Raw genomic sequence first — 15,101 nt, 5'->3', positions numbered from 1 at the left:
ATGTCATACACAGTATCTGGCAATGGCCCAGATATATCTGAAGGGGGCTAATCATTGTAGCAATTTAATGACAGCTGAAGTACTGACTTGTGTTCAAAAAGGTTGATGCTTATTGCATCTGTCATATGCTTTGAGTCTAACCCCATCGAAGAGATGAAAAGTAAGTCCTGCTGTCAGGTGATCTGAAGTGGAAGAGAATGTGTGTTTGTGTTTTCTTAAGGTACTTGGAATTCCGTGGAATTTCCTGAAGACTTTGCAACAGCATTTTTTTAATTGACCCTTTCTCAGTATTAAGGTAACCGCAGGGAACTCTTACTTATTAACGCATCCCTCGGTCATTAGCACTAAATGTGCTTTTGAGTAGGATCAATGCATTGTACTCTGTTCTGAACTTCATTCCATGAAAGTGAATGTAATGAATGTACTGACCATCAACAATGCGTCAATGTGTACAGACAGTAAGATCAGCACCAATGCACAGGGATGTATTTCTAGGCGATTTTCTTTTACCAAATGAAATCTAGCACTGTCAAATTCCTTTATAAAATTCACCTGTAATTCTTTGTTGCTTCAGAATCATAGTAAGTACTTAATTTATTATACTTTACAAAATATAGCCCTTTGCACTATTCAAAGTTGTTTAATTAATTAGAAAACAAAAAATGTACAGAAATAAGTCAGTGAATTATTAAATATGGGACTCTCCTAGAACTTGCTCACTTATGGAGGGAAGTACATACAAATGCAGTATTCTAATTTTGAGAAAGATATGTGTATTGAAAGTAAACTACTACCTCTTGAGTCTCTTGAACTGAATAAATAAGCAGCCATATTTATGCTTGAATGTAGTAATTTAAGCCAACTATATAAATGTATTGACATATGTTGATAATGTAATACAGGATAACCATCAATACAAGTTAAGTGTAACTTTACCTTTGTTAAAAATAAAAGTGATGTGTGATTTCAGGGTGCATTGTGTGCTAAAATAATGGATGCAAGATCCTCTGTCATTGTGTTCATAATAATCTCATACTATAGCAGGGGACCGCGGGTCAAAGGAGTTAGAGGAATTGAGTGAAATCCAGGTTAGTCGGGAAGAGGTGTTGGGTAAATTGAATGGATTAAAGGCTGATAAATCCCCAGGGCCAGATAGGCTGCATCCCAGAGTACTTAAGGAAGTAGCTCCAGAAATAGTGGATGCATTAGTAATAATCTTTCAGAACTCTTTAGATTCTGGAGTAGTTCCTGAGGATTGGCGGGTAGCAAACGTAACCCCACTTTTTAAGAAGGGAGGGAGAGAGAAAACGGGGAATTACAGACCAGTTAGTCTAACATCGGTAGTGGGGAAACTGCTAGAGTCAGTTATTAAAGATGGGATAGCAGCACATTTGGAAAGTGGTGAAATCATTGGACAAAGTCAGCATGGATTTACGATAGGTAAATCATGTCTGACGAATCTTATAGAATTTTTCAAAGATGTAACTAGTAGCGTGGATAGGGGAGAACCAGTGGATGTGGTGTATCTGGACTTCCAGAAGGCTTTCGACAAGGTCCCACATAAGAGATTAGTATACAAACTTAAAGCACACGGCATTGGGGGTTCAGTATTGATGTGGATAGAGAACTGGCTGGCAAACAGGAAGCAAAGAGTAGGAGTAAACGGGTCCTTTTCACAATGGCGGGCAGTGACTAGTGGGGTACCGCAAGGCTCAGTGCTGGGACCCCAGCTATTTACAATATATATTAATGATCTGGATGAGGGAATTGAAGGCAATATCTCCAAGTTTGCGGATGACACTAAGCTGGGGGGCAGTGTTAGCTGTGAGGAGGATGCTAGGAGACTGCAAGATGACTTGGATAGGCTGGGTGAGTGGGCAAATGTTTGGCATATGCAGTATAATGTGGATAAATGTGAGGTTATCCATTTTGGTGGCAAAAACAGGAAAGCAGACTATTATGTAAATGGTGGCCGATTAGGAAAAGGGGAGATGCAGCGAGACCTGGGTGTCATGGTACACCAGTCATTGAAAGTAGGCTGGTCCTGCTGGGCTGCACACCAGGGCATCGGAAATGTCCTCGTTCTTCAGGGAACGGGGATTCCCCTCCGCCACCATAGATGAGGCTCGCACCAGGGTCTCATCCATACCCCGCAACACTGCTCTCTCTCCCCATCCCCGCACTCGCAACAAGGGCAGAGTCCCCCTAGTCCTCACCTTTCACCCCACCAGCCGGCAAATACAACAAATAATCCTCCGCCATTTCCGCCACCTCCAACGTGACCCCACCACTCGCCACATCTTCCCATCTCCCCCTATGTCTGCCTTCCGCAAAGACCGCTCCCTCCGCAACTCCCTTGTCAATTTTTCCCTTCCCTCCCGTACCACCCCCTCCCCGGGCACTTTCCGTTGCAACCGCAAGAAATGCAACACCTGTCCCTTCACCTCCCCCCTCGACTCCATTCAAGGACCCAAGCAGTCGTTCCAGGTGCGACAAAGGTTCACCTGTATCTCCTCCAACCTCATCTACTGCATCCGCTGCTCTAGATGTCAGCCGATTTACATCGGGGAGACTAAGCGGAGGTTGGCGATCGTTTCGCCGAACACCTCCGCCCAGTCCGCAATAACCTACCTGAACTCCCGGTGGCTCAGCACTTCAACTCCCCCTCCCATTCCCAATCCGACCTCTCTGTCCTGAGTCTCCTCCATTGCCAGAGTGAGCAACACCGGAAATTGGAGGAACAGCACCCCATATTCCGCCTGGGTTGCTTACGTCCGGATGGCATGAACGTTGAATTCTCCCAGTTTTGCTAGCCCTTGCTGTCTCCTCCCCTTCCTTAACCCTCGAGCTGTCTCCTCCCATCCCCCCGCCCTCGGGCTCCTTCTCCTCCCTTTTTCCTTCCTTCTCCCCCCCCCACCCCCCATCAGTCTGAAGAAGGGTTTCGGCCCGAAACGTCGCCTATTTCCTTTGCTCCATAGATTCTGCTGCACCCGCTGAGTTTCACCAGCATTTTTGTGTACCTATTGAAAGTAGGCATGCAGGTGCAGCAGGCAGTGAAGAAAGCGAATGGTATGTTAGCTTTCATAGCAAAAGGATTTGAGTATAGGAGCAGGGAGGTTCTACTGCAGTTGTACAGGGTCTTGGTGAAACCACACCTGGAGTATTGCGTACAGTTTTGGTCTCCAAATCTGAGGAAGGACATTATTGCCATAGAGGGAGTGCAGAGAAGGTTCACCAGACTGATTCCTGGGATGTCAGGACTGTCTTATGAAGAAAGACTGGATAGACTTGGTTTATACTCTCTAGAATTTAGGAGATTGAAAGGGGATCTTATAGAAACTTACAAAATTCTTAAGGGGTTGGACAGGCTAGATGCAGGAAGATTGTTCCCGATGTTGGGGAAGTCCAGGACAAGGGGTCACAGCTTAAGGATAAGGGGGAAATCCTTTAAAACCGAGATGAGAAAAACTTTTTTCACACAAAGAGTGGTGAATCTCTGGAACTCCCTGCCACGGAGGGTAGTTGAGGCCAGTTCATTGGCTATATTTAAGAGGGAGTTAGATGTGGCCCTTGTGGCTAAGGGGATCAGAGGGTATGGAGAGAAGGCAGGTACGGGATACTGAGTTGGATGATCAGCCATGATCATATTGAATGGCGTTGCAGGCTCGAAGGGCCGAATGGCCTACTCCTGCACCTAATTTCTATGTTTCTATAATTAAAGTAAATGGCAAGATTAGCTCACATAGGCGATTTCCACTGTTGAAAAGGAGAATAAATTGTTTGGTGATGACCTCACACAATTACAGTACACTACTTATTGGGAGGTTTCCAAGGGATCTGCAGGAACATTGGAGCAGAATTTCCCATGTGGCCTCTCAGCTGGAAATCAGTGTGTGGTATTGAGGGTGGATAGTAAACATATCTGCTTTTGGAGGCTTTAGATTTGCATCTTATCCCAGCTGCACACTAACTAACTAAACTGCCTGGTGTGAATATTCACACAATACATTATAGTCTCTATCAATAGTCAAAAAGACCCATATTTTCTGACAGGTAATCCTGAGGCAATTCACATCAGCATTCATAATGATATTATATCTTCAGGTCAGTGTTGTGGGCTTTGTTAGAAATAACTTTAAAACAATTCTCTAAGCATTCAGCTATTTCCAGAATAAAACCGTTTATAAATCAACAGCCCAATGTGCCATTTCAAGCAACAGGATGGTGCAATTTATTTTTAAAAATCACATTTTGATCTCAACATTAAAAATTGCATTGAAAATACTCTACCATGAAAAGAGCAATCAATTACCCCTGCAAGGATTTGTTTCTGAACACCTCTGAGCAGCATGGGTTTATATTGTAAAAAATGTTTGTGGCAATCAATGAGTAGTGGAACGCCGCCTGGTAGCCCAGGGAAATGGTTGTGTACAATGTTCAGATTTTTCAATCTCTCACTGTATAACATGGGAATGCCAATATATATTCTGCAACTAAATAAATTTGAAACTTCATACTCTATTCAGCATTTTGCATTCTGACAGACTTTAAAAAATATTCCAAGACTGACTTCCATATTAAGAGTGCATTTGCTGCACAATTGGGAAATTATTAGAAGAAATTGATTTGCAAAGATTACCAAATTGCTCCATGTAATACCTACTTTCTATTTATTTCTGCAGATTTTTTATTACATTCAAGTTTATGACAAAAAAATGTTAAAGAGCCTAGACATAATGCATCTCTAGGATGTAAGGTCTACTCTGTAGATCAATAAACTTTCCATCAATCAACTCAATTCATTAATCTAACATCCAAATATGTTTATCCTTCGCTAAACATTATACTCCATGCACCAAGTGCTTTTGGTTTTTTTCTTACACGTTGACCAGTTTTTTGAAGATTAGCAAAAACTTGGTTAGTTGGGAGCAAAGATTACTATGGAGATGAAATTGAATGTTGACATTTTGTTGAACGCTGAGGAGATTTTCTGAAGCAGACATATTTGTAGAATGGAGCTCTTGAATTGAAGCAAGGTTAATTCACATTCAATAAGCCTCCAACATATCAAAGTTGTCATTCCTTTTATCATACACTACACTGTAGCCAAGAAGAACTGATTAACACAAATATATTATTGCTGTAAATGGGGCGTCTGCACCACACTTACTGTTCACTGAAGCTGATTATGGGAATCTGGAAGAAAATGGATTAATTGCATTTGATAGTGTATAGTTTATTGAGAATTTCAAACAATATGCATGTCTATAAACATAAGTAATCTTACCATAGTTTGGGGAGAATATCACAATTGTTCTATTATTTACAGCTTTTATCATGAATAATTGTATACATCATTTCTGTCAACAAACTTCTCACAGTATTAAGGCATTGAAAGCAATTCTGAAGTAAAACAGTTTATTCAGAATGCAATGGCAGCAAACAAAACAAATACTTCTGGTAGTATATTACATGATGGAAAATCCCCTGAGGTTCACTGCTTGGGGCTCTGAAGATAAAGCAGGACAGTGGGATTAATTTTATTGATTAACAAAGAGCACACAAGGTTGTGGTTCTACTGATGATGTTGAATGGGTTTCATTATCTCTAATTGTTCATATCCCACTTGAATCTTACAGGACAGGCAGCATTTTGAAAACAAGTGCTGTAATAAGGGCAAATCGGAACATAATAATTAAATTAATTAAATTTTCTGTTTGCTACGTCAACCTACGTCTGTGACGTTCACACAAAAACAGACACTCATGGAAGGCTTTTTCAATGCTATGTTTCTGAGACAGAAAAATCAAATCTTTACAATTAACAGCAAGATGTAAAAAAAAAGTATTTATTGAAATAACACACTCCCATTGAGAGGACAAAACTATACTTGAATATTTTGTCATAAAGCTGGTACAAATCGTTTAATTGTTGAACACCAAATTTTATCCTCATAGAAATTCACAATGGACATTTATCAAGATAAATAAAGTTTTGTCTGTTACTCACCTAAAAATGTACTGGATATAAACTCAGAGACCTGATTGCCCGAACGGCTCATCTCAGAGAGGTGAATAAGCTCACGATTGAGCATCCTCTTGAACTACAACAAAGACAAGAAATATATTAATCAACCTCAACTTGCATTGGTGTTTTTAAATTAAAACATTATTTTATCAATGTGCTAGCTAACAGAAATTTGGTACACTTTATCTGGATGCACCTCCTGCAAAAGCAGAGATACTCAACACCATATACGGTTCCTATAATCCAAGTTCTTTACATACATTATGGCAATTTCTAGCCAATTGTTTTAATGTTCACATTTCAGAGGCATTTGTGTAATTGAATAATGCTGAATATTCTGTGCCAATGGGAGCACAGGTTACTGTGGCAAGAATCTCAAAAATTATTTCTTTGATCTAAGTTGTTCCTTTGCAATATTTTCAATGTGCTCATTAATGTCAATAATATATTTTTTGGTTTTCTGTGCTAGTTAGCCGCTCTTGTGGATAGATAATTCAGGTTGTGGGGTGCAGAGCCTTTATTCTCTTCCTGGCCTATGGTTCCGATTATGAGCCTGGAATCTTGTCAGTGAGGTGTTTTGATGACTATGGGCCCTAATCTCACCTTCACCACTTGATCCAGTTCCATTCACTGAAAAACACTGGAGCGCAAATTCCAGCAAATTGTCCAATCCTCGAAAAGCGGTTAAAGCATGCACACTGAGAGAGTATGATAATTCTTGACGCATGCTCATTTGAAACATTTCACTGCCTGGCAAGTGTTAACCAATGAGTCAATGATACTTTATTGTCATGTGTACCTAGGTACAGTGAAATGCTTTGTTTTGCATACAAAGGGTGTTGGGTGTATGGAACAAGCTGCCAGATGAGGTAGTTGAGGCTGGGAATATCCCAACACTTCAGAAACAGTTAGACAGGTACATGGGTAGGACAGGTTTGGAGGGACATGGACCAAGCGCAGGCAGGTGGGACAAGTGTAGCTGGGACATGTTGGCCGGTGTGGGCAAGATGGGCCGAAGGGCCTGTTTCCACACTGTATCACTCAATGACTCTATAACCCGGTAAAATCATGTAGCAGACCTCACCTAGGCAGTACACGTGTCGCCACGTACGTTATTGCGCTGACAAAGTTACAAACGTTAACCACACTGCTGATTGAATAAAAATAGTAGATGGGGCAAATATTGTAAGAAGCTAGGACCGGTTATAAGTGGTCTGCAAAACAGAAGGTAAGTCTACACCTTTCAAAGGGGTTGTTTACACTGGTTATATTGCAGGAAATGATATGAGAAGTAGTTAACAGTGCAACAGCATGATGGGTAGCCAAGAAGAAGTCAAAAAGGTCAAACAGCAGACGACACCCGTGCTGAAGCTTTTAAAGTCTGGTGGAGGGTAACTTCAGTCATAAATACACAACATAATCACCTGCCTCTGGGGAAAGGAGGAGGACATGATCGGGACATCATCTTCAAGAAAGTAGACAGAAGCGACTGTAGTAACTAGAGATGGCTCCCGCTGCTGTCTACCAAAGTAAAGTCATTGCCAAGGTCATCTTCAGGCACCCCCTCCCAGTTTTCAGAGAGCTGGTCGCCAAATGTCAATGTGGAATTCATCCACCGAGAGACACCATGAAGCATGAGCTTCAGAATATGACAAAGAGGAATCATGGCAGTGACATCAATCACTGCAAGTCCCCTTTTTTTGACCTAACATTTTTCACAGATTTGTTTACCCACCGAAACTCAGCCCCATCTCACATCTGCTCGTCGATGTAATACAACTTGTGCTCTTTGCCAACATGTTCACAACAAGGTTGTGTCATTATTTGTCTGAATCTTTCTTGCCACAGCACTGCGCCTTACTTCCACCAAGCTTCCTGCTGGAGTGGTGCTAATCTACTGTTCAACCTGCTCTGCTCCCACTCCAGGGCCAACATCACTCTGATCTCAGATGCTGTTCCCAGTTGTCACTTTGACATGCGTAAATTCAGAGACCAGGCTCCAAACTGCTGTCAACCTGTTCAATGAAGCTTGTAACAGAGTGAGACTTACAATTAGCAACTGCAAAATAAAGGTCCTCTACAAACCTGCCCCACAGCACAATGTCATCCCCTGGTAGAAAAAGTCCTCATGAGACCATGGAAAGCAACGCATGGTTGCCATACTTCGGATTCTGTCTTTGAATGCAGGCAGACATTAAAGATTAAAATTTCCCGTGTCTTCTGTGCAACTGCACAGCCTTTGACCATCTGAGGAAAAGTCCATTTGCAGATCAGGACGTCAAACCCAGGACATGGTCACCGTACCTCTGTCTGGCCTCTATCTCTGAGATATGGACCAGCAGTAGCAGGCCCTTTGAAACACTGGACAGCTATCAACAATGTAGCCGCTGTAAAATCCTTCAAATCCACAGGCAAGAAAGGTGTGCCGTGTCCTGTCCAATGTCAGCATCCTCAGTATCAAGGGCCTAAGTACACACATTCTCCAGCGGACTGGTCACGTCCATGAAAAAAGCCTGACACCAGATTGCCGAAATAAACTCTTTTGAGCTCTGTCACAGCAAGGTCAATCAGGTAGACAAAGGAATCAAATGTTACTAAAGCCTCTGTAAAATGTGGAACTCCCAGTGATTCTAGGAAACCCATGGCTGCACAGAGTAAAGGAGGAGCATTAGGGATGGCGTTGAGATCGAGTCGGAAGGGCATAAGGCAGATCGATTGCACTACGTCTCAAACCTACCTATCCACCTGTTCCATTATGCACCTCCAACTTCACCTGTGTTAAGAGTCTGCAAGACCTACAGTGGCTTCATAAGCCACAGTTCACAGAACCCAGAAATTGGAGTGGAAGCAAGTCCTCCCAGCAGGTGGAGGAGGAAGCAGGGGAAGAAGGAGAAGGGGGAAGGTGGCAATTGTAGTGGAGCCTTGGTAGAAAATCTGAACTCTGGAGGAAGATATGAACAGGTAGGGGAGAGAGATGAGCTGGACAGAGAAGAGATGAATTGTGGGTAAAGAGATGAACTACGGAGGAAGACTAACTCGAGTGCACCTTGGCAATCATACTGTAAACACGCGGTGGGAAGGGACAGCAAGGGGGATGTCAGAAGAGATGTCTTGGGGACTTTGATGCAATGCCGTAGGTGGGTCTGAAGAACTCGTACGTCAGTAAATACCACATCCTTCTGACTAAACCATCAGCATCAGACATTTCTCAATCATCCATGACCTTGTGATTCATGTAACAGCCACCCAAATTTATTAGGACATACGTATCATCCACATTCTCACTGCAATCTTACACATTCAGTATAGTTGTTAATAGACAATAGGTGCAGGAGTAGGCTATTCGGCCCTTCAAGTCAGCACCGCCATTCAATGTGATCATGGCTGATCATCCACGATCAGTAACCCGTTCCTGCCTTCTCCCCATATCCCCTGATCTTTAAGAGCCCTATCTAGCTCTCTCTTGAAAGTATCCAGAGACAGGGCCTCCACCGCCCTCTGAGGCAGAGAATTCCACACTCACAGCTCTCTGTGTGAAAACGTGTTTCCTCATCTTGGTCCCAAATGCCTTGCCCCTTATTCTTAAACTATGGCTTCTGGTTCTGGACTCCCCCAACATCGGGAACATGTTTCCTGCCTCTAGATTATCCAAACCCTTAATAAACTTATATGTTTCAATAAGATACCCTCTCATCCTTCTAAACTCCAGAGTATACAAACCCAGCCGCTCCATTCTCTCAGCATATGACAGTCCCACCATCCCGGGAATTAACCTTGTGAACCTACGCTGCACTCCCTCAATAGCAAGAATGTCCTTCCTCAAATTAGGGGACCAAATTTGTCATCCCCATATCTCACAGCATGCTCATACTATCAGTTATTCACCAATGACAGCTACATCAGAGAGTCATAGTCATATTGCACTGAAACATGTCCTTTCAACTCATCAACACAAACCAAGATATCTACCCAAGCTTGTCGTATGTGCCTGCATTTGGCCCACATCCCTCTCAGTATCATACAGCTTATTGAGGTACTTTATTCTTCCATGTAATGTGAAGTGGTACAATCAGAGGCAGCAGAATGGAGCACAGGCACACTTTCATGCTTTGATTCTTGGAGGAGATGGTGCTGACCATTGGTGAGACAGCTACAGCTGCAGAATGGCTAAAAACTTTGAAGTTCGTGGTTCCGTCATATCCAGTCATCCAATTTACTTCCCACTTCTTCAATAATCCACACACCAACCAATTTACACATAGCAGATGGTGTAAATATGCTTTACTGATTTTCTTTCCTTTTTCACACCACAATAATGCCCTCGTCACTTTCTTATTTCACTTATCCAAGAAAAGCATTCGGGCCAGGAGGTGGAGGCAAAGGGATGGTGATGATAAAGACTTGCCGTCACTCTATCTCACACAGTCACCATCTTATATACTCGTATTCATTAAGCAATATGACCCAGCTCCCTGGGTGCTCAAGGTCGCAAATTCTTCCTACTGCTGTGCTTAGTTTAATTTAACTTAGAGCGATAAAGCGTGGAAACAGGCCCTTCGTCCCACAGAGTCCATGCTGACCAACACTAGCTCTATGTTATCCCAGTTTTGCATCCAACGTACTAGGGACAATTTAAAAAAGTTTATTAACCTACAAAACCGTATGTCTTTAGCATATGGGAGGAAACCAGAGCACTTGGAGAAAGTCCATGTGATCACAGGGTGCATGTACAAAGTCCGTACAGACAGCACCCATAGTCAGGATCAATCCCGGGTCTCTGGCACTCTATGGCAGCAAAATCTCCTCAATGGTCTGGACTCAGATAAGCATCATGACAAAAAAATATCCATATTTCACCAAGACAAAGGTTTTTGGATGGAGTTCAAAACCAGTTCTTTTCACTTTATAAGCAGTGACCAACTCCATTTGCAGAGCACCATGAATTTGGGAACTGCAGGGTTTTCTGGTGCCATCCACAGTGGTGAAATTTCTGCTCCAGTACAATCATGCTCTGCTCTACCACACCTTGTGTAGATCCATGGTTCTTTGCACACAAATGGAAATCTTATAACAAATGTAAAGCACTTTGGCCAACGAGAGTTGTTTTTTAAATGTGCTATATAAATAAATGTGACTTGACTTGACACATGCAATTTGCCTGTGCTTGGGTCACCACAGTCAATGGATTCCAATCTACACTCAGTATCCACTCTGCTTTGCTTTTCTGCATCATCTAGTTCAGTGGTTCTTAACCTTTTTGGCATACGTAAGCACGTATGCAAACAAAATACTGTATGTGGTATGTATAAGAAAGAACTGCAGATGCTGGAAAAATTGAAGGTTGACAAAAATGCTGGAGAATCTCAGTGGGTGAGGCAGCATCTATGGAGTGAAGGAATAGGTGACGTTTCGGTTCAAGACCCTTCTTCAGACTGATGTGGGAGTGGGTGGGGGGGAAGAAGAAAGAGGCGGGGACAGTGGGCTGTGAGAGAGCTGGAAAGGGGAGGGGTAGGAGGGAGAAAGCAAGGACTACCTGAAATTGGAGAAGTCAATGTTCATACCGCTGGGGTGTAAACTACCCGAGCGAAATATGAGGTGCTGCTCCTCCAATTTGCAGTGGGACTCACTCTGGCCATGGAGGAGGTCCAGGACAGAAAGGTCAGATTCAGAATGGGAGGGGGAGTTGAAGTGCTGAGCCACTGGGAGATCAGGTTGGTTAACGCGAACTGTGCGGAGGTGTTGGGCAGAGTGATCGCCAAGCCTGTGCTTGGTCTCACCAATGTAGACCAGTTGACATCTAGAGCAGCGGATGCAATAGATGAGGTTGGAGGAGGTGCAGGTGAACCTCTGCCTCACCTGGAAAGACTGCTTAGGTATGTGGTATGTACCTTTGTTAGGTTTCTAAAAATGGGCTCAACAAATGGATATGTTGTTTATGACCCCTTCATTTCCCCCCGGTAAAGCCCCAAACGACCCCCCATGGGGGTCCTGATCCCCAGGTTAAGAACCACTAGTCTAGTTGGTGGAATTTACTGACATGGAATGAAGATAACATGATGGTAAAAAAGTGTTTGGCGCTGATGTGCGTGATATGTTCCCCACAGTCACATGAACGATGATGGAGATGAAACACTCCTGGTTCTATTGTAGGAGAGAATTGACAAGTATAGTCACAAGTGGAAGTTATGTCATCCCTTGGCACATTATTTCAAGCGAAGCCTGCAATTCTAGAAAAAGAATATGTTCTCTCCACCTAGTGATGGCTGCCATAAGAACACGTAGGTAGGTAATACTTATTAAATAGGAAGCATGTGTCTATGGAAGATGGATATCAAATTACAAAATAATGGAAATACCTGGCATCAATCTGGAAGGAGTCAGATACTTAAAATTCATCATCACAGTTGCAATAACCATTAGCAATGTGGTCCGACCACATCTCTGAGTTTACAGTTATGGCTACGTATTGAAAGATTGCAGTAAGGATATTCTCACCAAAGTGCATACATCGTGTACTTTGCTTCTTGTGGTTCCAAGCGGGGAAGTTACTCGTATATACTCTGCATGTCATTGACCCCTTGTAGTGTCCAACAAATAGGTGATCAAAATATAATCAGAATGTCATAGAGTCAATTGGCATGGAAACAGAACTTGGGTCCATGCTTGATGTATAGTCATAAGGTCATAAGGAATAGTAGTAGTTTTAGGCCATTAGGCCCATCAAGTCCAAACCATTCAATAATGGCTGATCTATCTCTCCCTCCTCACCCAATTCTCCTGCCCTCTCCCCATAACTACTGACACCTGTACCAATCAAGAATCTATCTATCTCTGCCTTAAAAATATTTACTGACTTGGCCTCCACAGCCTTCTGTGGCAAAGAATTCCACAGATTCACCACCCTCTGACTAAATACATTTCTCCTCATCTCCTTCCTAAAAGAACATCCTTTAATTCTGAGGCTCTGACCTCTAGTCCTTGATCGCCCATTTACTCTAATCCTATGCTCATCGCATTTTACTTCCCACATTCTCATCAACTCACCATCAATCCTAACACCAACCTACATACTAGGGGCATTTTACCATGGCTAACTACCAACCTGCATGTCTTTGTGGAGACACATGAAACTGCAGATACTGGAGTCATGAACAGAAAACAGTTGGAGGAATTCATGGTGTCAGGCAGCATCTGTGGAGGCAATGAATGGGTGACAGGACAGATTGAACTCTCCACAGATGCTGCCTGACATGCCGCGTTCCTCCAACAGTTTTATGGCTGCATGCCTTTGCGATGTGGAAAGAAGCTGGATCACCCAGGGAGAATGTGTAAACCATACAACCACAGGTCAGGATTGAAACTAGGTTGCTGCAGCTAATGGGGTAACAACTCTACTAGCTGCACCTGAAAAGTCTCTAAAATATATTTCAGCATTTTCAGTATGGATGGCGTGCAATGCCTCTCCTTTTTTTTGGGGGGGGGGGGGGGGGGGGGGTAAACCATAGTAATTTTGCAATAGCTTTCATTTCAGGATAAACTAATTACGTCATTGTTGGTGGCTGATCCCCATCATCTCAGATAGAAAGCTGGATCTTGAGTCTGAGAAGCTAAACATGAGAGTTAAATAGGAAGAAATCTGCAATCCGGTAAAACAAAAATCAGAAAACTTGAGAGGTTACTGCAATAAGAAATACTTCCTTTTTTTGCTGTGTAAATTTAATTTCTAGATTTTTGAACAGCTCCTTGAAAAAGATTAAGGGAAATTCAAGGAAATGGAAGTCATACTAGATGATGCATTCATATTAAATGATTTTTCTTAAGAAAATATCTAGATCACTAAAGGAAAATATATTACATAAACCTAGAACATAAACTCTACAATATGGGCCAAAGAAACGGGACACATGAATGCATCTGCTGCTTTAGTGTCCTCGTATTCAACTGGGATTGCATTTGGACAAAATAGAAGCAGCTGTTCAAAAGTTGTCAGATGAGGCAAGATAACACATATGAGCACATTGCCAATCACATGACAAGATAAGACAGCTTGAACAAGCAAACTTCAATGTCAAAATGGTGGTAGTGGGTGGTGTGTAGAGAAAGGGATTTGGAGCAATCGCATTATCTAACAGATATATCTTAATGTAGAAACTCATATTCCTCCTATATTCTTTGCTGTAAAGCATTATTGCATAAAATACCTAACACTATTTAAATAAATTGAAATCAAAAACTGGTTTACATAGATCCAAGTCAATATGTGATTATATGATAAACAGACAGTCACCACTGCAGAATTTCACATGTTTTAGTATATAAAAAGACAAAGAGAGTCACATATTGACTAAATATGACGATGAACATTAATGTGGATTATCTGGTTATTATTTCACTTATATGTTTAAACTAAAATATTTTTATTTTGGTTAATAATTTTATAGGGTTTTACATATAGATATGAAAAAGATTATGTTAACCGCAAGGTTTAAATATGACTACCTGCAGTTTATTTGATTAAATCCTTATTAATGTAGACTAAGACATTAACAGTCCTAGCTCACATTGCTCAAAGGAAATTTCAGATCAAATTAATCACAAATAAATAAGTGACATATCAGTAAAACTTCTAAATGCTGGATAATTCCATTCTTATTAACAATACAGATGCTCAGAAGTTTCCTTACATTGATATTCTAAGTTATTCAGTGCTGACCAAACCAAAGTTCTGACTGAAATTCGTTTACAGTATTATTTCATTTTTAGGACCTCATTATAGACAAAGAAATAAAGTGCATTTTAATTCATGTAATTCATTCTAAGCAAAACAGAAACAGATCGACTGCATCCAACTGTATTTGACAAAAATGTATTTTAGTTGTGCAATTATCACCTTGTTCCTCTGAACAGAGTCTGTGGCAATTGAAAGCCAGAGCTAATCTGATAGACAGGTTAACTACAGGATCATCGCTCCACAGTTACATTCACAAGCAACACATATTCATAGAGCTGAAAATTTAAATAGTTACAAAATAAACCATTTGGATTCTGATAACAAAGCAATTATAAATTCTACA

General features: G+C 41.7%; 1 protein-coding gene across 5 annotated transcripts in view; it reads right to left on the bottom strand.

Annotated features, from left to right (window-relative positions):
* Window positions 1-15,101, bottom strand: part of LOC116978833 (cAMP-specific 3',5'-cyclic phosphodiesterase 4D-like) — a 724,969-nt gene that overhangs the window by 23,627 nt on the left and 686,241 nt on the right. For all 5 annotated transcript variants that reach the window (XM_033030092.1, XM_033030093.1, XM_033030107.1 and 2 more), the window contains one exon: window positions 6,010-6,103. In XM_033030092.1, the coding sequence (XP_032885983.1) occupies window positions 6,010-6,103 (94 nt within the window). The remainder of the gene's footprint in view (window positions 1-6,009; window positions 6,104-15,101) is intronic.

Source organism: Amblyraja radiata, chromosome 1, assembly GCF_010909765.2.
Source record: "Amblyraja radiata isolate CabotCenter1 chromosome 1, sAmbRad1.1.pri, whole genome shotgun sequence".
Classification (NCBI taxonomy): Eukaryota; Metazoa; Chordata; class Chondrichthyes; order Rajiformes; family Rajidae; genus Amblyraja; species Amblyraja radiata.
The sequence above is the reverse complement of the archived record's forward strand: the minus strand, read 5'-3'. Positions and strand labels throughout refer to the sequence as shown.